This window comes from Vicia villosa, unplaced genomic scaffold (genome assembly GCF_029867415.1).
Source record: "Vicia villosa cultivar HV-30 ecotype Madison, WI unplaced genomic scaffold, Vvil1.0 ctg.001158F_1_1, whole genome shotgun sequence".
Taxonomy (NCBI): Eukaryota; Viridiplantae; Streptophyta; class Magnoliopsida; order Fabales; family Fabaceae; genus Vicia; species Vicia villosa.
Genome location: NW_026705507.1, coordinates 282,613 through 310,488, shown reverse-complemented (window position 1 = coordinate 310,488; position 27,876 = coordinate 282,613). Strand labels below are relative to the sequence as shown.

Genomic DNA, 27,876 nt, shown 5'->3' with positions numbered 1-27,876 from the left:
TTTAATATGATGCCAATCAAAAATGCATTTCCAATTTTAAAATTTCGCGTGATGCATTAGAAACGGATGGAAAAGGAATAGGTGGAATAAGAAATTCCCTTCTTTAATATATTAACTTTTTGGGGTTCTAAAAAAAAGATTTTTAAGTATCAATATTAACATAGAGAGACGTGTTCGTGTAATTTTAACATCACCCTTTTCCTTCATGCATCATTTCCAGAATCTAAAACACATTTGCATAATCTTTCCTACATATAATCTTCATCCTTCAAATATATACCATTTACACCAACCCAGAATCATGCATTCCCTCTCATTACCACCAAAACAAGCACTACTACATCATTGCAAATATAATATATATCAATAACACATATAAAATTATTCATTTCCACACGTAAGATCAAAAGATCTATAACAAGATACACAGAAAAAAGACAAAAAGAAACCCATAACAAAATGGGTAGCTAGCTATAGCTTTATTCAAAACACACACAAGTAGAAAAAGGTGATGGATCCATCAATCTTTGTTTCATCAACAGTGTGTAGTGCAAAAGCATCTTTGACGGAATCCACGGCAGTGTCCGCCAGTGAAACGTTCTGTTTTGCACACAGAAGCACAGTTGGTGTCACTCAAACATTTTCCTTTGAATTTGTGACTTTGAGACTCACAATCCCTTGCCTCTGCCACCATATTTGGCCCTATCATATCATATCACAAAAAAAAACAATTAACAACACTTCTATAAAATCGTACTATAACTAAGATATATCAATATTATGGATTATGTTATTGTTATGTGATGTAAGTGTAGAGAAGAATTTACCAGTGGCCACAAGAAGGAGAACGAAGACAAAGATGGTGGAAACCAAAGAAATTGAACGAGCCATGAAAAATTCTAAGAGAGAAAAGTGAACAAGTTTAGAATTTGAAGTGAAGTGCAAATGGAACTAGCTTGTCTTAAATAGGGCAATAAAGGTTAGTAGTGTCTTTCCAAGGAATATTTTATCGACACATATTTATTTATTTTTTAATTGTTTTAAGATAAAATAAGCATATCAAATGGTATAACCATAATTTTTACAGCAGTGCCAGTAATATTAGTTGTGTTATTTGAATATTATAATATGAAATGATAATGTATTGGACGTTAAATTTCTGATGTTAAATAATTAATTTTTTTTCTTTGTTTCACTTGCTTAGTCTCTATTGTGGCGGAGGAAACTCGGGGAGGTAGTATTAGTATATGAATTGAAGAAATAATTGGTTTTTTTACCTAACATTATTAACACCTACTAGTACTATGAATGGTTTAGAATTTAAATGAGTGATGTTAAAAAAATCATACATGAACATTGGAAACACCCTCTAAATTGTAATGGTGATTTGCCCCCACAAGTGAATACAGAGAAAATCGACGGTACATATCTTAATGGATAGTGACAACAATGAATGATACAGAAAAGGTGACAATTCAAACGAATAGATTACAAGTGGTGTCAGACACTTTATTGCTTTTGAGGTAATCTTTTTACTTTTGTGATGTGTTTTTTTCTTTCACACTGCCTTCTCCACGTTGTTTTCGACAGTTTTTGGCCCATCCACCATTGTGTTTTTAGAGCGTTTTCTTTTTTTCTTCTTTGTCCTCGCATGGTTAATTGTAAAGGTGGGGTCCTTCTATACTCGCAGGATTCACACGGAATACCATCAAATTAGGTGGTATCCAATGAGTCATATTACTCAAATGTACAATCATACAAGCAAGATTCATAGGGTATACCATCAAATTGGGTGGTATCCAATGAGTCATATTACTCAACTGAGTCATATAATAAATGGATAACTACAACCGCACAATTCTATCGTTTCTATCCTAACCCTATCATAGATTAGTATAAAGGTGAATTCTTATTTACCCAATTCAAAAAATTGAATAAAGTTATCTTCAATGTAAAATGTCTTGGAAACAACCAAAAATATATTAAATAAGATAAAATTAAATGATGCAATATGATTGGTGGAATGTTCACTACCCAATTTTTTGTGATGGGTAGAGAAGTTGTCCCCTAGTATAAAATGTACTTTCACCATTCTTTATTATAAATTTTAATTTTTTAAATTTATTAAATAACTAATAAATCACATTTATAAAGGGTTAAACCACATTTTGTCCTCTGCCATTTGGGGCGAATCCCAAAAACAACCCTGTAAAAAAAAACAGATTTCGCCTCTGTCATTTGTAGATTTCTCTGAGTAGATTTGATCAACAAAATAGATTCCCCCTGAGTAGATTTGGTCAACAAAATGGCAGGGACGGAATCAGTGTTTTTTTTACAGAGTTATTTTTGGATTCACCAATGGGAAGGGGGAAAATGAGGTTTAACCCATTTATAAATTTAATTTATAAATAGTTTAAATAAATCATTTATTCAATGAATTTCAAAAGTTAAATTTTACTTATAAAAGAAAATGCATAGAGTATTTCTTTAAGAAAATTTCTCACCACACCCCCATAACATTTAGGCGCACCACCGAAATGACAATTTTGCCCTCGTGCTTCCGTAGATGGATCTCCGGAAGCACCTTTTTTTTTAAGTTTACTTTGTTCGGCATTTACAGAAACATTTCGTAGATTCATCTACGGAAGAGTTTGATGTTATAGTTCACGTCAGACCTTTCCCCTCCCCATTCTCCAATTTTCATTTGCTCTCTCTCTCTCAAAAACCCTCTCAACTTAAAAATCAAACAACTCCCTCCATTGTATTTTTTTCTCTCGAGTTCGGACGGCATTGTTAACATCAACAACCTACACATTCCATCAAGTTCAAATATCAATGTAAACGGTAAGTTTTCGATATTTCGGGTTATTTTAGAGTAGTTATGAAATCGAATTAGAATTCGATATTTAGGTGTATAGTTGATTGGATAGGTTTATAAATAATGTTTATAGACAATATAGGTAATGTTTAAGGGTTTAAACACACGATCAAGGCACAAAAATGATTTTTCTGGTGATTGAACAGTGGAGAAGACGCCATTGTTGCGTTCTCTACTTTGAGTAGCTTCCGTAGATCCATCTACGGAAGATATGTACGTTAGATCATTTCCGTATATGCATCTACGGAAACACCCAAAGTTTTTGAAAGAAAGGTCCTTTCGTAGATCCATCTACGGATGCACCCTGGATTTTTGGAAAAATGGTGGTGCCGTAGATGGATCTACGGAAGAGTAGTTTCCTGTTTTTATTTTAATGTTTATTTATAAATACGCAGTTTCTAACTCGATCATTTTTGTATCATAATGCAGACATCATGACTCACGGTCCAGACAGAGACATACATGGTAGGACAACACAACACACATCCGTTCGGCGAGAACGGACGTTGCGCACAGTATCCAGGTGACCGATGGAGCTGCGATTGTACCTGACCCACCTTCTACTTCTACATCCGACACACCCGCTTCAGTCGGACCCATTCTATCACCTGCTTCAGCCAGGCCCACTCCATCACGCGCTTCATTCGGGCTTTCTACGTCTACTACTCCATCATGGAGACCTCGGGATGATCCTGAGGGTGATTCAGCTTCAGACTTGCCACCACCCTCACATAGACATCGTCGGGGCAGTTCTTCTTCTGCCGGGCCACCTCCGGAGGTACACGAGGATGATCCGGAGCGGGGCCAGTGCGTGTGCCATAGCCCGTTTAGTACCCCGGTGGGCCCGTAGATGCCTCTCTATAGACTGGGAGAGGGATGCATGTGGAAGGCAAGGACCGTGGCGGACAGCTGTACACTTTTAGTGGTAACAAACTTATACTCTTCTACTTTTTTTTATATTTTTTAATAGTACTTTAAAATAACTGTGTTTTGTTGTTTCAGGCTGGGAAGAGGTGCCCACCTATACAGAGTTCATGCCGCGTGCCAGTCGTTTCATCCCCCGTAGAGGGAACCAGTATCTGAATCCATACAAGCGCGGTCTTGACCGCATGGCCGCCGAGGACATCTGGAATGACTATTATGTTGTGCATCGGGAGACGGTTCTGTTTGAAGAGATAGCTCTGTACTCCGGATGGTTGGCCGCCAGCTCGACCATTGTTGTACGCTATCTTCCGGGCAACGCCATCAGAGCACGACTGGAGTTGTGCCGAGGGATACATCTCTTGGTACTACAGAGTCTCACACTCCTACATGCTTCCAGCTGTCGAGGGAGGTCCGCCCAGACCAGCCCACGAGGAGATTCTCCGTGCGCATTAGGCTCAATTTGACCACACTCAGGATCTTTTTCCTCTGTATCGTCAGATAGCTGACAGGGGCCTCGGAGCCATTGCAGAGGATTTCCTCCCGATGGGGACTGCTCATAGGCGTGTGTTGGACGATATGATCAAGATGGCAGAGAGTGCATTTCTGTACCGTCGACATCGAGCCAGGACCCGTGGGACACTTGACGCCAGGGGTAGAGCCAGCAGAGCCCTTGGTAGACTCGGAAGCGGAGACGGAGCTGGAGGACATGGCCAGGACGGTACGCAGAATGCTACCCGGAATACTCAGTAGTTTTTATATTTGATTTGTTTATGTATTTTTGATGATGTACTCAACTATGAGTTTGGATTATGTATTTGACCGACATTATTTATATATGGTATTTTTATTGGTCGATGCATTGTTGTCTTTATATGTAATTCTTAATTAAAAAATGTGTGTGTTTAAAAAATGAAGTTTTTAAATAAAAATGAAAAGAATTCAAAAAATAGCAGACTGCATCTACAGAACACTCTGTTTTCACCACCTTCCGTAGATGCATCTACGGAAAGGGTATGTTTAAACATGATTTCATTGATTTTGTATGTTTCCGTAGATGCAGCTACGGAAAAAATTGAATTTTTTCTAAATATGAGGTGCTTCCAGAGATCCATCTACGGAAGTTGGGGGCAAAAATAAAAATTTCTGTGGTGTGTAAGAAATTCATGGGGTAGGATGAGAAATTTTCTTTTTCTAAAACCGTTTGAATTGTCGGATTTTGTTTTTTTTTAACTAAGATAATTTGGTTTGATTGAAGTTATTTTTAATTGATTAAAGATATTTTATAAAAGAATAGTAAGGGCTATAAATTTCGTCTTTGATTTTGATTTGTTCCCATTAACTCTCGTTTATATGTCGGTTAAGATAAATCATATTTTGCACTAAGAGAATTTATGTCAATCTTATTCAACTTTTGCTTGAATGATTGACTTGTTTATATTGCTAGTCATTCATTTATATAAGGTTTACAATATGATGATACATGAGTGTGCATGACCTCCATAGCCATGCATTCTATTTGCATGGTTCTACTCATGTTCTCATACACATATATTGCACTACGTGTTTCACATAGGTGTTTACCGTGAAAATTAGTAAACAAGCGCTAATTTTCTAAAAGTAAAAAGGTTTTGGTTACTCACAGGATCGACTAGATTGATCCGAGAACATGTGTTTTATATTTTCAATATTCTCATAGAAATTGACATGAAACACGTTCTCGTTTTGAAGTTTGTTTGATTTACGCAAATCTTTTTTAAATAGTGTTGTAACTTGTAAAACAAACAATACAAAGGCAATCGAAGGATAAATTGCAATAATGTAAACGACAAGAATATAAAATTCTAGAAATGTTAAAACGGTAAAAAGGAATATGAAAGTGGTGTTTTTATACGTACATTCTCATACTGACTCGTTTCTCACACATAGGTACTTTGAGTAAATTAATGAGATTTTGTACAAAATGAACACCCTGAATCTAAACACTGAGACTCCTATATATATTAAATCGAAATAATCGTCACAACGGTCTTTCGATCAGAGATTGTTACGTTGCACTTGGCATGTTCTCCTTTTGTCCTAAAGCTCCACGCATCCATTTACACAACGGAACAAGACATAAAGCAGTTACGCCTTCGTTCAGACTTAACTTCTTGTCGAACGCTCGTCTCCGACTAACCAAATATCAAAACTTAGAAAATATTTCTAAGCCCATGTCCAACAACTTTTCTTATCAAAAGACCACTTCGACAAGCTTTCCTCAATCATGTCATCTTGTCGAGAATTTCCAATCTTCTTAATATTCATTTCATTTTCTTCAACAATAATGTGGTGTCGAGATTGCCAGCTAAAAAGTTGCCCCCCAAAAATGTCATTTTCAACATATCGAAGAAAAGGGCATTCTTTGACCATTACTTTCGACGCCACAAAAACCTTTCAGTTTACATGACGTCATAGTCATTATGGCGTTTGCCTCCAAAACTGCAGATTTTCTGCAATCATGATACTCTTAGGAACTAGGAGATTGTGGGTAGCTCAGTAACTGCTACTACCCTCTGGCGAATCAAACACGTGACACACGTCCTACTCAGTGATATCTTGCTCCCTCTACTTGACGAAACGGTTCCAATTCTGCACCTATAAATACCCACTTTCTCATCATTTCAATGTTCCTTTCTCTTTCCAAGTCTTCTGCAAACTCATATCCTCTAATCTTCATCTCTCTCATCCTCTTCAAGCATACTTTGCAATCTCCATGGAAACTTCCTCCATAGCAACCACCAAAAAAGCTCAAGAAAGAAAGAAGAAGACGAGTTTACCTCTAGTACACAAAATACTAGGGCCTAAGGTCGACGAAAATCAACAGTACATCCCCGAGATGTTCAGCGAAGAACAGCGTTCCATCTACAAATTCCAGGTATTGATCCATATCTCTGTAACTGCTAAAGTGCATACAATGCTAGGTCCCATACCCAACCCTTTAGTAGACCAGGAAAAACTTAAGCATTTTTCCCTTCTTACGATAGGTATAAACCTATAGGGAACATTAGGAAACCTAGATCAACAGACGGGGTTCATACTGTCGAAAACCCACACCCTGATTGCCAACGCAATTCTTCGATGGATGAACCCATTAAGCTAGGATTCATGAACAATGGCTTTAGGGTTTTTCGATCTGCCCCTCCGGCAAAAGATGATGATTATTTAACATGGATAGCAATTTTGAGTTAAGATGATAATTTAGGGTCTATAATGTGAAGGAATCGCCGGAATTTGGACTGAATTATGCAGGAAATCACATCAGGAAATTCTTCGCATAGCTTCGCCGGGCGAAGGAGGGCTCGTCGGGCGATCCGTTTGTAATTTTGGAATGTGTTGGGGGAGAGGCGTGGGCAAGAGGGAGTGTTGGCTACTGCCTTGTTTCGCCAGGCGAGGGACCTGAGAAATTGAGAGAGTTGGCTACTGCCTTAAGTCGCCGAGCGAAAGAGGTTGCTCACCGGGCAAAGGATGCCTGAACCAGAAAAATTGTAAGGGCCATAACTTGAGTTTTCAGAAGTTTGATGCGTCGTTCGAAGCTTTAGAAAGCTAATAAAATAATCTACATCCTGGTGAACAAAAATGAGTTGTAGGATATAGTTTTGTAGTACTTATTTTATGATGAGATTATGATGCCATGAATAATAATGAGTAATGCTTGTTATTGTGAAGTTGATTTAACTATTTCTTGTGTTACTTGACTTGCGTAATATGATTTTTTCGTGCTATTTATGATGATATGTGAATTATGAAGCATGCAATGATGAATATGATAAATATGATGAATGATGATGCGTTGTTGACTAGTTGTGGTCATATTGTGTGATTGTTATGCATCATGCATTCATAGCATTTGTCGGACAAGTAGTCCAGTGAAGTTTTGCAGGATGATTTTCCAGTGAAGTTGTAAGACAATTTGGTCTAGTGACGGCCTTAATCCCATTGTATGGATTAAGTGAAAATTGTGATGTGCTCCAGTTCTAAGTGGGAATCGATCCTATGGCGGGGATCTTTGGAGATTAACGATGACTAAGTCATCAGTGACGTTTGGTACCACATGCATGAGTCTAATGATGTTGCATTTAATTATTTGTGGTATTACGCGATATTTTAACTATATGATGTATGTAATTGACTTTTGAGTTGTGATGATTAGTGCAAAGATTTGGAGGTTGTGATTATACTGTGGATGTAATAGATGATGTCATGTTGTGTTGTTTCCATGCTATGACTATTGAAATTCTAGTAACAGACAATTGATGTCGTATTGGATGTTATGACATTCACTTAAGTACAGATTATTAATCTTAGCAGTAAGTAAGCATTAACAGTAATAAGGAACACAGGTAATTATTTACCTAGTTCAGTGTGTAACTACACCTACTCTGAGGGCTACCAAACCAAGGAGGAAATCCACTATAAGAGGTATCAATTCAGGATTAAACAAACAGTTTACACCCCTCACTTAAAACTTACCCAATGCAATTTCAATCTAATACTAAGACCTGAGTTCCTACTCACTCCCCCTCAATCACAGTAGTGATAACAAGACAAATTAAACTAGAATAAAGTGAAGACACACTTCAAACAAATCTTGATTTTGCTTAAAAGCTTCAATCAAGGAACATAGTACTCTTGCTTAAAAGCTTTGAGTGACACAACAAGTAACAACTCAATACACCCTACTCCAATACAATTATCAAAGAGACAATTGCTTGGCTCACAAGAAAAACTAAGAACAAATAAACCTAACTCACAAATTGCAGCAAATAATGTTCTTCATTTCAATTCTCTGCTTCTGAAAGTAGAACTAACAGTCTTCTTATATGCAGATCCTGGGCCTTAGGCCTAAAGAACATAAATTAGGGTTAACCAAGTTAATCTAATTTTCATAAATTAGGGTGCTAAAAATCAGGCCATGGCTCGGTCTCTTACTGATATACAATCAGCACATAATAGTTAGTTTCATAAAATATAGCCTGAGATAAAGTAGGAAACATAACATCACATGATGTTCAGGTAATGATGTCACAACATGCATCTTGACATCACTAAAATTTGTATTAGCTAAAAACACATCTCCTGCAGAAAACTACAAATGCATGTCATGACATCAGTCAAGACATCTAAACACAGAAATATGTTTTACCATAAAATGCAACCAATCAAAAACATCTACAACTACTATATCTATTAATTATGCTTTTTATAATGATTGCAATTTACTCACCCTTTCTGTTTGAATGTTACCTCCACGTGGGTAACGCTCAAGTAATCAGGAGTAGTCCGTTGAAGTCTAGACAATAGCTTCGGAGTGCGTTTACTTTAGTTTCATCGAGTCTATGGGTCTTGCTCTGATATGTAACATCTGGGTTGGGATCGATTGATTTGAGAACGATGAGTATTCCTTGTTATTTTTGATAATTTTGTATTACCTTTATAATCATGTAGAGTTAACATGAATTATGGTGATTTTGTTGATGTTGGACTACCCGTCATGGTATTGGTTATTTATGATGAAGATGTTTGAATTATTTATTCTATTGCGAAGCTCTGAAGTAATTTATCTGATGATACTAAAGAAGTTATCTAGATTTAAATGTTTTTGTAACCCGTGTTACGGAGCGGGGCTATTTGTTAAATGAGGTTATCATGAAGATGTGACACCCTTGTGGATGTTTGTTTTGTTTTTCGTTAAACTTATATGCGAAATTCTATGTGGGGTAGAAGTGTGTTACATCCTGGCTTGAGGAAATTGACTCTGATGGCAACATATTTGGAAAAGGAAACTCAAGTTCATGAAAAATTACATCATTGGAGATAAAGATTTTACCCACTTTGTTGATACATTTCTGCCCTTTGTGTTGAGGTGATACTCCTAAGTATATGCATTCTTGACTTCTAAATTCAAGTTTGTGTATATTATATGGTCTTGTGAATGGAAAGCAAGCACATTCAAAGAGCTTGAGAGATTGATACTTTGATAGATTCTTGTACAAGGCATGATATGGTGAATGGAATTTTGGAAGGCCCGAGGAAGGAAGTCTAATAATGATGTGAATTGATGTAGGAAAGTTATGGTCCCAAAATTTCAGATGGATAGAGGAGTGAGCAAGAAGTGTAATCCCAATTTCTACAATATGTTGATGCTTTCTCTAAGTTGTACCATTTTGGTGTGAGGTATGTGGACAAGTGAACCTGTGAGATATATCCAATTCAGTGAGAAATCGGTAAATATCTTGAATTCCCCCCCCCCCCCCATTATCTGACTGAACAACTTTAATGGTAGTGTTAAATTGTATTTTGACAAAGGTGAGGAATAACTTGAAGGATTGAAATGCTTCTGACTTGTTATGAAAGAAATATATCCATGTATATTTTGTGAAAGCATCCACAAATTCTATATAACATGAGAAGCCAGAGCTTGAAGGTCAAGGTGCAGGGTCCCAAAGATCAAGGTGGATCACTTCAAAAGGAGCGTGATAGATAGTAGAAAATAATGGTGCATGAATCCTATGTGACTTGCCAAGACAACATGATTTACAAAATACAGTGATGTTTTATTTCATACATGACTATTACAATGCTTTAAAGCAAGCCTAATTGTAGGAAATGTTGCATGCCCTCTTGAATGCCATAAGGAACTAGGACTAGACTTATTGGAATTAGAAATTACTAAACATGAAATAGAATTAGCATGCTTAGGAAAATAAAATAGGATTTTTTTTCTTGGAAAAGTCAGAGTTAGGAAGTTCCTCAACCAGGTTTGGAAAGCAATAGAGGCCATTTGAATCAAGAAAGCCTTCAAGAAGTATATGCTTAGAACCCTAAGACTTCACATAGCATTTGTTAAAAATAAATTTAAACACCACATCATTATCATTAGAAAACTTTGAAACTAATAGCAAATTCCATGTAACACAAGGAACGTGAAGAATGTCACTTAAAATTAAAGGAAAATGGTGTTTAACTTTAGGGATGACACAAGAAGAATCTATGCATGTAATTGCTAAGGACTGGCCATTGGCAATACAGACACTACTTGCTTAGCATGCAAGAAATAAACATAAGGAGTAAGGTGATGAGAAGCACCTGAGTCAGCGACCCATGTTTTCTTCTCAGGGGCCTCAGGTAAGAAATACTCATGAGTGTGAGTCATCATTTCTATAGCTTGTAGGTTTTATGTAAAGGCCTTAACTTTATCAACTAAACAGGAAACTACATGCATGGTTGAGGAGGTATTTGATGGACTAAAGATTTCATCAAACCTATGCCAATAATCAGCTACAACATAGCCATATTTGCCACACAATTGACAAGTAGGTCTAAATCCTGAGGAATAACGTCCTTATTCATGCCCTCAGTGGCGATACATGCGTTCTCTACCAAGATTATCGGCAGAAGCTCACCACCTGTTTGAGAATTTTTGTGAGCCAAATTTTCTGAAACATTTGAGATGGCTAATTCCTACCTGAATTTGTCAAGATGTGCTACCTCTACATAGATAAGTGCTTCAAAATCAATGAGGGAGAGAGAGTTTTATGACTGCCATATATTTGCATGACAAAAGAGTTTACTCTTCAGGTAAGCCATTTAGAACAAAATTAATCTGATTTTGTTCAGTGATGGAAACACCAGCTGCCAAGAGCGAGATAGAAATCGATTTCACTGCAAGAACATATCCAGTTACACATTTCTTGCCTTTCTTCATAGATTTTAGTTCAACATGCAGTTTCCTGACACGAGCTTTCATGTGAATATTTAAGTAACGATGAATTTTGTCCCATACTTCAAAATCTTCTTTGCATTATAAGTCTTGTGGTAATAGAGATTCAAAGATGGTCGAAAGGAGGCAGATGAACACGGCTTGATATTGCACAATCTAAGCTTCATATTCTGCAAATACATTGCAATCAATGTGATCTTGTTCAATCTTGAACTTCGGTGGAATCTGAGGGTTCACTTGAATATTGATTGAGATTTTTTGGCTGAATTGATGAGATAAATTTGAATCTGAAGTATTGCCAAGAAATGCAAGTGTTGGTGGTGCAAGTGAGCCAGCATTTACAGCTGGGGAGGAATCCGCCGTGGAAGCTCAAGCGAGAAAGGTAGAAGATGAAGATTGATTTGTTAGAACTAACCAAAAACGGTTGAAATGGTTATAGAGTAGTTAGAGAGTGGAAGAGATCGAAACCGGTGAATGATACCATAATAGAATTTGTCTGAATTTTATTCAGATTTTGCTTGAATGATTAACTTGTTTACATTGCAAGGAATTCCTTTATATAAGGTTAAAATGATGATGATGATACATGAGTGTGCATGAATTCCATATCCATGCATTATATTTGCATGGTTTTACTCATGTTCTTATGCACGCATATACTACATTACATATTCCTCATAGCTTACTCCTAATATGCATAAAGGACTAGATAAAAGTGATTTAACCTCATTTTTTGGCAGTGTATGATCTTTTCTTGAAACAATGAATCACTTAATTTCATAGCATGATTCATTAATTTAGGATCCTTTAAGCCAAGATATTTTAAATGGTACAATTTTTCTCGATTAAACCATATACACTTTGGCAGTCTCTATTTAACTGTATGATTTGTTGTGGTGTCTACTTGAGCTTATTATTTTGTTCTTTTGCTTCCTTTTATAGGTCAACCAACTTTTGGGAAGAATAACCTAGTGAGGGTTACTCTTGGGATCAACGTGCTTGCATGTATGACGTGTGCAACAACCTTTTTGGTTTTTATGTTGACAACGCTCCTAAGAAAAATCTTCATCAAAAGTATTGTTCAAGGGTTGTTGGTTTGAATAATGTCAAGTGAAGTTATCATTTGTTATGATCAAGTGGTGGTACTTGAAGATTAAGTTGTGGTGCTTAAAGATCAAGATATCAAAGCATATATGTGGAAGACAACAACTTATGTCAAGCGCCATTTGATGAAGTCATTGAAGATCTCTAATCAAGCAGTGGGTCTAATTATGGTGTTTATCTTGAATAATTATCTCAAGTACCATCAGAAGAAAATTCAAGGTTTCAGTGAAGCTTTAAAGGCAAAGATAATGTGGCAAGGAACCAGAAGCTTCAGAGTATTGAAAGAAATGAAGTATGAAAGTTTGTCGAGTCTGTGTCAAGTGATCAGTATTTGTAAAACTATAAGACTCACCCTCTATTTTAGTAAGATAAATCACACACACATTTTTTATTCATTCTCTTTTTATTAAAATCGTCCGAAAATGTTTTTATGCTTAGCCAATTGTCTAAAAATTCATAAAATTCTTTATGGGTGTGTTTTTACATTGTATAATTTATTAGCCCTTGATTATCCTTTATCGTAATGCCTGATAATTAACTATTAGGATTAATAATCTATTAGTACTGTCTATTTTGAAAACCTTCCATTTTTGGACTTGATAAGCTTATAAGATTGGCTTAATTGACTATTATCCTTAAAAAGCCCAAAGATTATTTTCATATTTTAACCACCTTTTATCATATAAATAGAGGGCTCTCTCCCCCCCTCCCATTAGTGTTAAAAGCTCTCTAATAAATTTTACAAATCCGCTCCTAAATTATTCTCAGCTAGCTCTAGTTACAATTATGGATAGTCCTCATTGCAATGCTCAAACAAATTTTAATTTTCTATGTTAGCTTTCCTTTTTCAATTTATCTTTTAATTATTGGAAATTTCTCTATACACGCATATAGGATGGAAAAAGACTCCCTAAAAATCCTAAAATACTCTTCGAATATGCATATCTGAACGCATCTTAGAATATTAGTTAATTCAGATATACATACTTTGCAGAAAAAACAATTGTGAAAAATAAAAGAAAAAAAATGTTATTCACAGAGTTGTAATAATAAAAATATTTTTAAAATTTAATAAATGAGACAAATAAATATTTAAAATTAAAATTAGTTGAAAATCGGTAGAAACATAATTTTACATAAAAATCCAAAAAGAGAATGATATTAAAGAATTAAGTTTAATGTTGTATTTATTAAATTTGGGAATATGGTTTAAAATATTAAAAAAAAATGAAAACTCAGTAATACAACTGACATTTTACTTTTTTTTCTTTAATTGTATAAAAAAATGTAATAACTCGTGCGTTCACACGGTATTGTTGTATTACCCGTGCGTTCGCACGGATTTTAATATGATTACTCGTACTTGCATTTGTACGGATTTTGGTATGATTACTCGTACGTTCACAGGTACAGATGTGAATCGTGGAATTGTCACCAAAATGGTTTTGAAATTCAAATAAAATAAAAAATATTTAAATTTAATTGTAGTAATGAAAAAATAAAAATAAAAAGTAGTAAAAAATAAATATAAAAAAAAAATTAAACACCAATTTAACAAAAAAAAAAATAAATGTGCAAAATCGATAAAAAAAGAAATGTATTTCTCAACTGGTTACCCGTGTGTTCACACGGTACTGGTGCGTTATCCGTGCGACCGCACGAGTACTTATGTGTTACCCGTGCATTCACACGGCTCTAGTACTGGTGTGTTACCTGTGCGACCGCACAAATACTAGTATATTACCCGTGCATTCACACAGTTCTGGTACTGGTGTGTTACTTGTGCGACCGCGCGAGTACAGGTATGTTACCCTACGTTCACACGAATTTTAATCACACAATACTTCTTAGAGACAAGGATAATTAACACCCCATCTAAAGAACCTTAGTGAGTAGTGACTTTAAGGGAAAGGTTTTAAAGTTTTTTAAAGAAGCTATAATCGCTTTGCTGAATCAAATTAAATGTTTACACGTAGAAGATGTTAGATCAAACTATAAATATTAACCCAAACAATTTAGTTCCATCTTTGATACTCATCAACCAAACTATTCCTAATTAGCTCTAATGTGCTATGCTTAATTTGCCAAATTAATCGATTAACTCAAAGTTAAATAAATTTCAGTACATAAAAATTGCATCAATATAATAATGATGAAACTATATTTACGCCATAATTTGACAAGAGCATAATTATTCTACAGTCAACTATGTGGGTAGTTCTTTTCCTCCTTTAATTTTCAAAAATAATATATTAGTCCTTTAACTCGTGAAAACACATTATATTAATAATTTCATGTAGTAACAAATTCAACCACCGATTTCTAAAAAAAATATTACTAATAAGACATAGTTTTAAAGAGTTAAAAGACTTGTTTAGTTAAGGGATCAACTGATCCCCAAAATTAATATACAAGACCAAAAACGGTATAAGCCAAGTATTTACTTGTATATGAATTTGCAAAATATATTTCTAATTCTTTTAGGATAAAGAAGTGAGTATCAATGTAAATTGTATTATACTTAATGTTATATTGAGAGTCCTTAGAGAAATACTTTATTACATTTTTTCTTTAAATCTTGGGACCAATCCCAAGCCAAAACAAAGCTTTGTATGGACTGGCCCAACACAAAGGTTGTTAGCAAACTCAGAACCTTGAGAAGTGCACTCTCTCTAAGATCCAAGCCTCCACCAACTTTCCAATTAAAAATAAAGTGCTAGTGTTAAGTGACCACTACCAATAAGTCACCAGATAAATATAAATATATAGGAGTACTAGCTAAATTGATATATTTTCATTGATTTTACGCATAACTTAGATCCGTAGTTTATACACAAAAGAGTTTAAATAAAACTTCTCTTTTCCTTTCAGCATAATCGTAATCCAGCCTCGTGACAAAAGATGAAAAACAGGATCATATATTATCAATCCGAAATTCTTGAGTCTGAAAATAAAAATCTAACTCAGTCCCAAGTCACCGAAATCATAGAGTTGGCAAGGCCTGATTCTTCGAATGATGAATTAGTTTCATAGTCAAGGTTTTTAGATGCTCCAGGAATTGCATGAGTTAATTTAAATGTCTTTGTCTCGTCTTCTTCCCCCAGCTGAACCGCAATGAATGACCACAACAGCTTCAAAAGAAACAAAGGGTCACACAGAATCCAAAACAGAGAAAAGAAAGAAAAAAAACTGGTAACAAAAATGCAAAATGAACTTGCATGAGAAGATGAATAAATTAAATATTCTCCAAGAACAGACATGCAGGCTCAAGTGTCAGTTGTATAAACTGGTGCCTTTATTAGAATAATTTTGGCATAATTTCCTTATTACAGCATAGTTGCAGAACTTCAAAGGACAGTACCTCCTAATGCCAAAAGGCCCCAACTCCATCAAATAACAAGCTACCTCCCTCCAATCTCATAATCATTTTTATTCATAGCATATCCTATCCTAGACTTACTAAACTAAGTGATTAACTACCTAGCTGAGGGGCTGCCTATTGATGAATTCCTATAGAGCAACATATGTTACCTGAATTGGTTCAGTGCGTAAGAAGTTTCGCTGAACGCGACGTCCATCTGGAAGTCGTACACCAACTCTGCATAAGAGATTTCTTTCAGCCTTAGGCTCTTCGGGCAGAGTTGGATAAGCAGGCCTCTTTGGTAAGGCTGTTTCTTGCAAGTTGGCATTAACATTTGCATCTGCATTATCTCCTTCAGTCACTGCACTTGGTTCTTTCATGTTTTTCAATGAAGCTGCTAGCGCTCTTTGAACTTCCTCATCCTCCTCTTTACTTGCATTTGAATCAACAGCTGTAAAATCAATCAACATCATGACGGCGAAAAAAACATAGAAAATAGAATTTTAGCATTCGTAATGGCCATAAAATCCAGGCAGTAAGATTTTTAAAACAAAACCAAAGGAAAGACATCATAATCAAATAGGATTAAGGTTGGTGAGCAAGGTCCATCTAACAACAATAACATAGAAGATATCAATTCTATGTAGTGTTGTTACGTTAAAAGAAGTAAATAAGTCAACAGGACAATAAGGACACCTTAAACGTTAAGCTGACCTGTCACTATACAAACAAGCAGCACATAGCAATGAGCAACAAACCTTTAGTTTTTGGTGGGCTAGAACTTCCTCTGGGACGCTTGTTAGACAAGGTACTGTGATGATCCTTAGGACCGGCGTCAAGGAATGTTAGCAGACCCTAAAGAAAAGCACAGGGTTCGTCAAATCAGTAAGAAATATTAAAAACAGAACCCGGGATTTTAAATGTGAATAGCTTTTCAGTTTCCGTAGAAAATGATTCCAACATAGTAAGCTGTGGAGCTGTATCACATACTTCTAATAAGCTTTCAGGTTGAACCATTCCGCCCCACGAGCGCATCTTTTGCCCAGTGATGGGATCGATAATAAGCACAACAGGAATTGAATCCAGTCTGTAATAGGTACAGACTTTTTTGCCTTCAGTTGTATCATCATATACCTGTATGCAAAAAAGCAAACAAAAAACTTAAAAATTGATGTGTTAAATATCAGCAAAAGAAACTGATCAAACATCCCAATATAGCCCAAATATATTCCACAGCTACTCTCACCTTAAGCGTTTGAAATACCGCGGAATTAGAGTAGTTGCACAAACTAAAGCAGTAGCTATTTACAGTCAGAGCAATGTTTATGCAAGTCCAAATCATCAAAACCCAACATTCCCTTCTTAAACCTGCCCAACATACAATACCAACCAAACAGCCCCTCTTTTCTCTCCCAATCTAGATCAAACAAAATCCCGCATAACTACCTCAGTCTGCGACTAAGCCCGGCAGAACTAGGAAAAAGATTACCTATGGGTGTATAATAACTTAAATTCCTCCCACAATAAAGGTTGGCTCCAATCATCAAGGTTCTTAGACTGGAGAGTTTATAATCAACAGGATCCAAGATAGTAACAACCTATGCATTACCACCTAAAGCAAGTTCCAACTACATAACGCCGTACCAATATCTCATAACCAGTGAAGTTAGCTAACGGATATGATTTCAAACCTTCATATCTGCCAAACAACTATTCCCCAAATTAACCATCAGATTATAAAGAATTAGAAAAACGAGGATATGTTATCAGTCTGAGTATAATCTCTACAGCAGTAGGATTGCCATCTGCAAACTATAGAAGAGGTGCAGAAGTTTAACAAGTTCTCCACAAATATAAACTCTAGGTTAAGCTTTGTTGTTTTTTACCTTTTTATTTTAACAAGGAGCATCCTCATTCTCTAAACTCTAATCAACAACTTACTATCCTGATCAAGGTTGTCAAACTCAGAAGGTAAACACGTTTTTCCTAAATGAACTAAAATTGTAAACTCAACTCCTAATAAGATTGTTTTTGTATCGAAACTTAACCAGTCAACCTTACATTGTGATTTTCGGCATTATGAGTTAATGTTAACAGTCAACTTCCCTACAAAGGTTGAGCACCTATAGTGGCTAGGATATGTCATAACTACCATTTAAAATAACACTACAAAAATAAAAATAAATTGACCACAAGTGTTCAGGTGAGTAGAGCAACAAGCTGACCTGCCAGAATATGAAATTTGTACTAATGGTCTGAGAAACAGCATCATTTGCCCATGTATCCCGATTAAGCTTCACAGAGAAAAAATTAACACCAGTGTTGATAAAAGCTTAAACAAATAATCCAGAAAATTGAAAATGGAGCATCGAGAACAAAATACCATATGTGAGCTGAATTCCTTGGTAGACTGAATGTTCACCAATAACCACTTGTCCTGCATAGCAGCAGCACTTTTTGCCTGCACTCAAAAATCAAACCTTAGTCGGAAATGCATATCAGCTACATGTTCCACTATTTCACAATTATATGCACTACCACCCATCTAGCGCAAACCATGACACATTATATGCAAGCAAACTCTATAATTTACTATCACATTCTGCGTTTCTGGGCTAGTCTTTTTGAAATGCATATAAGATGTACATGCAGATGCTTGTAGGGGCTTCTATATTCTGTTAAGGTTCGTCCTAGCCATAGGTTTATGCCTCGTACAATCAATCAATCACTTCAGAATTTTATTACAACATATTTCAGATACTCCTATGTCTGATTTAAATTCTCAAACTACTAGATAAGGGTTCTTATCATTTTGTGCAGCTAGTTTTATTCAATAGCATAGTTACAAGTCCTGGATGGTGGCACAAAACAACTAATTCCAAATAGCAGATGACGGGAACAAGATAAATAATTTATACTGCAAAGTAAATATTACTTTAATGCTCAGAAAAAGAAGTGCCCAAAATAAAGATTTTAATCGTTAATAATCAAAATCTGTTTATACACATGAACATTATCAAATAAAGACATGGTTAAACAGAGGTAAATTGAACTAAGTGAAGAGGGCATAGCTGGAAATAGAACAACAGTAAATGGGTAACCAAACTGCACAAATAGCAATGAAAATTTGCAACAATTGGATGAATCTGTGACTCCCCACCCTGCCCAAAAAAGAACAACACAATAGCTCCCAGGCAAAAGTTCTGTATTGCACATGACAGCAGTGCTACAGCACCATTGTGTTGAGGCAGGTGGCTTCAAAAGCTGCTCATTCATGTGGTGTTTTTGAGTTACATACGTCATACTCAAAATCATGGTTACTACAAGAAAAATGCATGTGTGGAAAGCATTATGATGAACAGGGGCTTAAAACACCCACAGCTGAGTTTCCAAACCAATATTTTTTTGACAGATTGTCAATCTGGTACGTTGTATGCTTCAGAAACCTGTTAGACCTCTTATTCAAAATGTGTATATAAGAGAAAAGGGCGAGACTCGTTATATCAATTTTGGGAGAATTGTTGAAAATTAATGCTAGATATGGGGCCATTACTTTATAGGACAGTGATGGCTAGTTATGGAGTGTTACTACTGTGAGCAGAAATTAATTATGTATTTATTTATGCCTATTCAGTTCTGGGTGGTGCGTACTAATAATTAAAAGGAAAGACACTTAACAGGGGAGGCATTTTAGAAATTCAGAGCGGAATTTGGAAAGGGAGAGTTCCAAGGCTCTCAACTTCTTTTTCTTTCCTTCTGTTGCTTTGTTTACTTGTATAATTCTGTGTATTTCTACGTGAGGCTATTTTCCTCCATAGATTTCCCGTAAAAATCAGTGGTTATTCAAATATCTATCTATTTTGGTACCAGTTCTATCAAAATATTATAGGGTTTGAAACACTTCTTCCTCGAACATTCATACGCAAAAGATTATCTTAGTTTGAAACTATATTCTCTGACCCAGTGACTAGGGATGGCAACGGGGCGGGTCGGGGACGGTTACTATCTCCCCCAAACTCAAACCCGAGTCCCCAAACAATTCTCGTTCTCCGCCTCAAACCCAAACGGAGATGGAGAATTAAAACTCAAACCCGACCCAAACGGATTCGGGTTGGGTTCGGGTACCCCCACCCCGCCACCATCCATTTAGTGAAATGAATTCTTTTAATAAAAATACTTATTTTTTCCAAAATAAAATTACATTATAAATAATAAAATTAAACAATTTCATACATACATTAAAAATATTTTAAATAATAAATACAAATCAAAATACCAAAACATTGACCACTTATTTAATATTTTAAATTATCAAAAATAAATAACAATATACATAATGAAATAAACGGGACGGGTTCGGAGTGGGTACTAGTGTCCCATCCCCATATTTTGTAATCGGAGAAAACTCAAACCCAAACCCAATCAAAGCAGGCTTTCCCCCCATCAACTTCGGGTCGGGTTCGGGTGGGTGCCCACGTGTACGGGTTTTATTGCCATGCCTACCAGTGACCCACTGCTTGCCTATGTCAGTTTTCAGCCAACCCTAAGATTTCCCAGTGACTGGCCAACTACTCAAAGGTGTTTGTCCTTTTATTCGTCGTGTTACATTCCTTCATGAGTCTCTGTTCTTTTCTTTATGCATTGTAACCTACATTTTCGTTATCTACCAGACATCAAAGGTAACATTCTTTTAATTTTTCATATAATGTGTCATGTATTTTACGATTAACTCCACCATCCCTTTTTAACTTGATTCCCATATTGTCTTTGCTCCTAGGTTGAGGGAGGCGTATGTTTAGACTATGATGTGTACCTATTTGCTACCCACACATTTATTGAGTAATTTTTTATTTTAAAGTATTTACAAGTGTGAAGTATAAATTGTTTAGTTTGTCCTGCAATATTAGGCATAGTGGTCATCACCATCCACTGTCCTGCAGTAGCATTTATTTGGGTGTTAGAAATTCAAACTGTTTGTTTAGACTAGGTTGATGCTGATTGTATGTTTAGACTATGACGCGTAATAATCCACTGTCCTGCCGTAGCATTTATTTGGGTCGGTCAGTTAGTCCGCACCCTTAACTTGATGACTACATTGCCTGCCGATCTACGTACTTAAATATCAAAAACAAAGACTGTAAAAGAGAGACGGTGATAGAAACGCAAATCATGACTCACTGATGGGTTGGTAGGAACATAGCCTAATTTCTAAATTGATAGTAATAAATAAGAAATCAAAGTTGCAACCGAAGGTCCCTTGATTGGTAATAGCTAATGGTAAACAGCATTGTTGTTTATTCAATCGTGATCCCTAGCTTAAAACATTTTTAGAACTGAGTTTTCAATTAACATGTCCCTTAGAACTTTCTAGAAAGCCAAAAATGCAAATATCTGAGCTTCAACTAGAAGATAAGCAATAACTACTAACGAATGGGATGGCGAACACTTTTACCATAAGGTCCAGAAATTAGTTATTCCCTTAAAGAACCTCGGGAATACAAGATGCCTTAAACACTTGAATATGTCTCCATCCGGTAAGGAAAAACCCCAACTTTTAAGACTGACTAAGCACAAGAAACAATGAGAGGACAAGTGCATGAGGGCTAAATAGGGATGGGGGGTTCAACTGCAATAGAGCCTTGTAAAGGACTCTGTTCTTCCCCATAAATCTATGTTGGTGTGCTGAGCAAGGAATCTACTCATTGCATGCTCATTATACTCAAATGGACTTATGTGCAGTGCATTCTAAAAATACAAGAGATTTATATCGCAAAGCTACTGAGCTGCAAGGGGTTTTTGATAGCTTATAAAGTAAAAAAAATGTCAAAAATCAGGATAATTGGGAAATATAGAGGAGGTTGGAGTGACAAACACTGCATGTTGAAGTAAAGAAAGTATAAAAAAAATTAACAATACAATCAAGCTCAAGTTCAAAAAATTAAAATCCAGCTAGAGTTTGAGCCGGGTTTTACATGCTCAACTTTGAAGTCAAATCAAATAAAAAATGTAAATTGAGCTTGTCTTTGCTAAATTCCAATTCTACTGCCAACATGAACCAAACAATCCAAACTAAGAAGCATATTTACCTTATCAAAAGAACCATTGAACATAAGATGAAAAGGAGGGCGATAAAGAGAAGCAAGATTGTCGCGGGGACTCTCTGCTGTAGAGGCGGCACCTTGCTCTGGCTCCCAAACCCCTGGACGCCTTGTTTCCTGTTCAAAGTTACGGAACGCAATTAAGGGGCTTGGTTCTTGTGAGATATGTCCTAGCCTTGATGCTCTGCACAAAAATGACAAAACACAGTTTCAACAAATAATTTGTCTTGAAAACAACATAAACTTATGTGCATATGTACATGTGTAAGTGCACACGCATACATACATGCACACACAACCTACAGTTATAATGGCGTGCGTACTAAAAGACAGTGTGTGTTAACTTATGAAGCTTAATGGGCACAACTTAAGTACATGAAACATTTCCTAGATAAAGAAGAAACAAAAACAGCACCAGGTGACTTTTGACCATAATATCTCTTCAAGAGGCATCGATGTAATTTACATTATGAAACAACAGATAAAAGAAGACAGCCCTAGCATACTATGCTGTAATATGCAAGAAAATATAACGGTAAAATAAGTAAATATTACATAAAGATTTTAAATTCCAAAAAATTATACTAGCAGTACGCTTCTTGATACGTCACCGCAACAGTACACACCACTCAGTAAGACTTGATTCATTTTAGTTGCATAAAGTTCACGAGACAGCCTATCCAGCGCCAACAATTCCCCTTTTCTTTCATCTTACTCCCCCATTAGTCATCACTTACTAGTTCACAAAGGAAAGCACACACATGCGCGGGGGAGAAGAATTATGTATTAACTACAGAACTAAGATATGTATTCGAACGAATAATTAGTTGCACAATGAAAGGAATGGTAAAAGCACCAAACTTCGTTGCAAGGATAGTCAACCGGAGTTAAGCCTAATCAATGTCATCATTAAATCCTACCTAATGAATTCCATTTGCATCAACATGCTTAATAAAGAAAGGCTAAAAATACCATTTACAATTGCATCTACATAACACCAAAACCATATAGCTTCCAAAGTAAACAAAGAAGTGGCTAAAAGGAAAACATACCCATACAGCATTGCATTATCATAAAGAGTTTCCCTTATAACAGGTAAGGGAGCGCGTACTTCATCTCCATCAGTAACACCACCCCTTGGATTAATTTGTTCACTAGAAAAATTCCAAAAGAAGTAAGAAACTAATCTTAACTCTTAACTCCAAAACCATAACTCAATGCCTCGCATTACCTTAAAAGAGATTGATCTGTATAAGACTCAATATTTTCCAAAGGTGGAGTAAAAGATGATGGAGCAGGCGGAAGCACCACCCCGGATTCACTCCCAATCAAGAACAACTGAAGAGCTTCCTCGAGTTTCCAACTTGTAGCCTGTTAAAACAAACACACCGTATCTTATAGATCTCAACACAACAACAATCCTTGAATCAACAATTATTCAAGACTCAAAAGCTTCACTACTAGAGTTTACACATTTCAATGGATTAAAGATTCAACAACATGGAAAATCGTTTATTACAGTGATTATACAAAAAAGGAAAAATAGGAGTGAAAGAGAAGTTAAAGGAACCTGAAGGAACTGTCTAGCCGTGGCGGCGGTTTGGCCCTGAGCGACTTCTAGGAAAGAAGAGACCAATGCTTGTTGATCAGTGGGAGATAACAGTCCCTCCATTGAATTTGATTGAGTCTGTGATTTGGGAATTAGGGTTTCGATATAATGATTTTATGTTCACACTCTTGTAATGAAATAAACCTAAAAGATCATTTTTGTTTTGCCACTTCACGAAATATTTATTTATGAATTTATTTATTTATTTAATTATCAAATATATTGGATGTATATTAATATGGTAATAACTAATAATAATGAGTCAATATTTATTTGTGTGGAAAAATTAAATTGACTCAAAATTTATTTGTGTGGAAAGAAAATTGAGTCAAGATTCAATCATCAGTGTGAATAGTAATTATTCCTTTAATGCAAAGAGCTTTTGTGGATCTATTAAATTTAGGGAGGGCAACGGGTTGTAGTTTGCCGGGACGGTCTGCGCACCCGTCAAAAAATAGTGGATTGTATTGAGAATTTGGGTCCGCCACCTGCCAAAGTCTGTCTTGTCTATTCGTTCAGTCTGTCTCGCCTTAAGTTAGCTTTTTTTAGTTAATCCGAGTAATTTCAATTCTTGTTGGTTTTATTTTACATATTTATTTGTGAATATATGAAATATTTTTTAAATAAAATTTGTTTAAAAGATGTTTTATAAAAAATTATTCTAACAAATAAGTGAAAAATCTAATTGAACTGTAAAAAAAAAAACTATTAATCTATTAAAAATGGAAAGAAAATAGGCGAGCAAGCTCGCCAACCCGCCACGTTGGCAAGGCAGGCTAGATTTTTACATCCATTTCCATTTGACAGGCTTGCGTTTTCCGTTCTCTTTTTTTGGTGGGCTTAAGACGGGACAGACGACCCATTTTGCCACCCTAATTCAATTGCTTTTGAAGTAATTGTCTAATTTGTGTAATGCAGGGAATATGTGAAATCGAATTATTACAAATGTTGAAAAATTTACAAAATTTATTTGTGAGTTTAGTAGGTAAATTATATAATATTTATTACCATTCGATTGAAAATTAAATGAAGTACAAGAGAGAAATAAATGCAAAAAAAAAAAAGAATAAAAATATACTTTTTTTTAAAATAGTCATGGAATGTTGAGATCCATTTGATTTTTATCTATAACGTCAACATTTCGTTACAAATAGAGCAATGTGGCAAACATTTATGTTTATGTAACACCCCGATTTTTAACAGCGAGAGTGTATTTTTTTTCTTTTTAAAACAACAAAGTCTTTGAAATAAAACATCTATGATCATCTTTAAAATAAATCAAAGTAAAATTTTATAAGACAATGATCAGAATACAAGGCCTCTTTTATAAATTGTTTTCTCAATTAAAAATTTAAGAACACAAATCAAACATATTGTTTGAAAGAATATAATGACAATCTTTATTTTAACAAATAAATAAACAAGGTTTACCACAATACAAGTCACAGAGAAAACAGTAAGGAAGAGTAAACAATGACTTCAACAATAACCCTTAAGCTCAGGCCCGGCCCCAACCAGGTGCAGGCAGTGCTATTGCACTGGGCCTCATAATCCTGGGGGCCCAATTGTTAATATTATTATTAAACAAAAGAAATTGAAAAAATAGAAAACTAAATGCTACAAGTCTCTCACAATCCCTTTTTCTATTATCTCTCTCTTTTCTTTTCAGTATCAAACAACAAAGCAACGTTAAAAAAATGCAAGAAAATGAAACACCGTACACCACCGATCCAGTTCATTGACAAAACACCACACCATAAAGAAACGCCGCACCTTAGTAAAATAGCGCACCGTAACAAAAAGTCGCACCGTAACGAAACGCCGCACCACCGTCCTATTTGGTATGTTCTTTTTCTTTTCTTTATTTCTTTCAATATTCTGGTATTGTAATTTGTAAAACAAAATGGATATTTACAGAATTTTGGTTGCTTTGTTTCATAGCATTTTGGACAAAACTAAATATGATATTTTCTACTGTGATGCAAAACTAAATGGATTTTCATTGTTTGAAAGTTTAATATTTTTAGTTTCTTTTCTATTTTGTGCAATAACAGAGAAATTTATTTTTTGCAAAAGTTAGATTTTTAATTTTTATTCCAGTTCTGTTCTAAGTTCCTCAAGATTTTTAGGTTAATAGATTGTAGATTAATAAGTTAGTAAGTCTTAATTTTCTCTATAATTTTATTAATGTAATTGATTTTTCTTCCTAGAATATTTAATTTATTATAGGAACTCAGCGGAATTGATCAATGGAAACGACAGTCTACTAAATTGATCTTAATTTTTAATTATTAAAAGTTATAAAAATGGTACATTTTTTTAATATTTAGGCCTATTTTTTGAATTAGAACAGGGCCTCCAACTTGATTGGGCCGTCCCTGCTTAAGCTGATCTTGAATTCCAAGTCAAGGATGACTGAGTACAAATGAGTCACTATGATATTGAGTCTTGATGATTTCGATCGCCAAGGACATTCACATCTTGCAAGTCTTCATGGCACTTGGATACTCTAATTATCACGATTCCTAATAACCTGGGGGCGTTCAGCCCATTCAATAATAATAGTAGAGGGTCACGATCTAAAAATAGCATACATGAAACAATACACACATGCAAGTAAAACATGATATATAGCAGTTAACAGTATTTATTTCAACAAATAAAATATGCACAAAAAGCCTAATGCAGACTCTACATGGGTGTGATCGCCCTAACCGGGTTCCTCACGTGTATGAATTCTAGAATTTAATCTCTCCACAGAGAGTCGTGGACCCTTTCCACTAAAGGTACAACATTCTCTACTGATACCGACTCAATAAAATCTCGCAGGATTAGGTGGGCTCCGTGACCTCCGTCCACTAAAGTCTGCACCCGGTGCAGTCCACTTGACATATACGCAACTATGATATGCATGAGTATATTCTTTCTCTACATATCCAAATGCAACAACTTACATAATCTTCACATATGTAATCATAACCACCAGTCAATTGATATATTCAACAAATCATATGAAAGTATGTTCACAAATTTATATGTTGAAATCGGCTCAAACCAAACCAAACCAAACTGCAGTACTTATAAATTAACCCATATATTTAAGTATTTAACTCTATGTTCCGTATTATTATATAGCCCAACCCAAAATTTGGACAAAAAACTCGGCATACTGCTTCATCTGTTGATAATTGAGATACCACACGGCTAGGGTTGATAAATGAGATACCAAACATTGTTGCTTTGCTTCATTTGTGATGCTTGCGAATCGTTGTCGTCACCAACTGTTTTCATTTCTTAGGTAAGTTGTAATTCTACTCGATGTCTCGTTTTTCATATGTTATAAGGTTAGTCCATTTACTTCAATGTGCTTTCATGTTTTCACAACAACATTCTCGTTATAACTTATAATCGAGTTCTTATGATTTCTTTCTTGTAGATCAAGGTCACACTCCTTTGTTCCAGATCCTTTATTAGGCTTCCAGTTTCTCTTCGGGTGAAGTGAAAATCACTCCGCATTTTCCAGTAAATCCGTCCAAACTATTTTTGCATTTCTCAAGCTCATTTTCATGCCTAATCATACCCCCCCTTCTTTCTTTTTTATAATTGTGTTTTATATCATGTAGTGAATTTAATCGCTTTTATTCTTGCCATAAAACCTTTACATGAAACTTTAAGTAATGAGATATAGTAGTGCATGCAATTTGATTCATGTATTACAATTTTATCTGCAACTTGTAAAGTCATTCACTTTCACTACAAAAAAGTGAGTTTTCGCAACGACAAAAGTTGTTGAGAAAAATACAAAGTTGTTGCGAAATGTATTTTTTATAACAAAAAAAATCATTGCATGTCGTTGGTATAAGTGTCGTTGCAAAAAGTTTTGCAACAACTTTTGGTGGCGCTGTCATAACTATTGTTTTTTACGACAAATAATTATTGTTGCCTCATTTGATATAAGGCAAGAATTATAGTCGTTGTGAAAAGATTCTTTTGTCAACAACTAAATATGTAGTAAAAAGTTGTAAATTGCTTTTATATGTTTTATGAGTTTAATGGTAGTGCACTGGCAGTGTAAATAAGTATTACACAGACATCCAATCAAATTATTTTAAAGAGCCAAATCATTACAGTAATTTAAAATTT

At 35.3% G+C, this 27,876-nt stretch overlaps 2 protein-coding genes across 2 annotated transcripts; both read right to left on the bottom strand.

The window, feature by feature from the left end:
- Positions 1-361: 361 nt before the first annotated feature.
- On the bottom strand, positions 362-982 carry LOC131633635 (defensin Ec-AMP-D2-like). Its single transcript, XM_058904332.1, has 2 exons — positions 828-982; positions 362-702 (listed from the first exon to the last, which is right to left on the bottom strand). Exons 1-2 carry the CDS (start codon positions 889-891, stop codon positions 536-538), a joined length of 231 nt encoding a protein of 76 aa, XP_058760315.1. The 5' UTR covers positions 892-982; the 3' UTR covers positions 362-535.
- Positions 983-15,437: 14,455 nt separating this feature from the next.
- Positions 15,438-23,890, bottom strand: LOC131633660 (plant UBX domain-containing protein 7-like). The gene is made up of 10 exons (XM_058904357.1): positions 23,695-23,890; positions 23,356-23,495; positions 23,177-23,278; positions 22,113-22,308; positions 18,410-18,487; positions 18,252-18,320; positions 17,017-17,160; positions 16,785-16,881; positions 16,197-16,477; positions 15,438-15,796 (listed from the first exon to the last, which is right to left on the bottom strand). Exons 1-10 carry the CDS (start codon positions 23,794-23,796, stop codon positions 15,629-15,631), a joined length of 1,377 nt encoding a protein of 458 aa, XP_058760340.1. The 5' UTR covers positions 23,797-23,890; the 3' UTR covers positions 15,438-15,628.
- Between the last annotated feature and the right edge of the window lie 3,986 nt (positions 23,891-27,876).

Excerpts from the sequence above, each read along its gene's own strand:
- LOC131633635 (XM_058904332.1), bottom strand. The coding sequence starts at position 891 with ATGGCTCGTTCAATTTCTTTGGTTTCCACCATCTTTGTCTTCGTTCTC. Across the intron at positions 703-827 it reads TCTCCTTCTTGTGGCCACTG|GGCCAAATATGGTGGCAGAG; the intron begins GTAAATTCTTCT and ends ATGATATGATAG.
- LOC131633660 (XM_058904357.1), bottom strand. The coding sequence starts at position 23,796 with ATGGAGGGACTGTTATCTCCCACTGATCAACAAGCATTGGTCTCTTCT. Across the intron at positions 18,488-22,112 it reads TCAATGGTTCTTTTGATAAG|GCAAAAAGTGCTGCTGCTAT; the intron begins GTAAATATGCTT and ends TTTTGAGTGCAG. Across the intron at positions 16,478-16,784 it reads TAGCCCACCAAAAACTAAAG|CTGTTGATTCAAATGCAAGT; the intron begins GTTTGTTGCTCA and ends TTGATTTTACAG.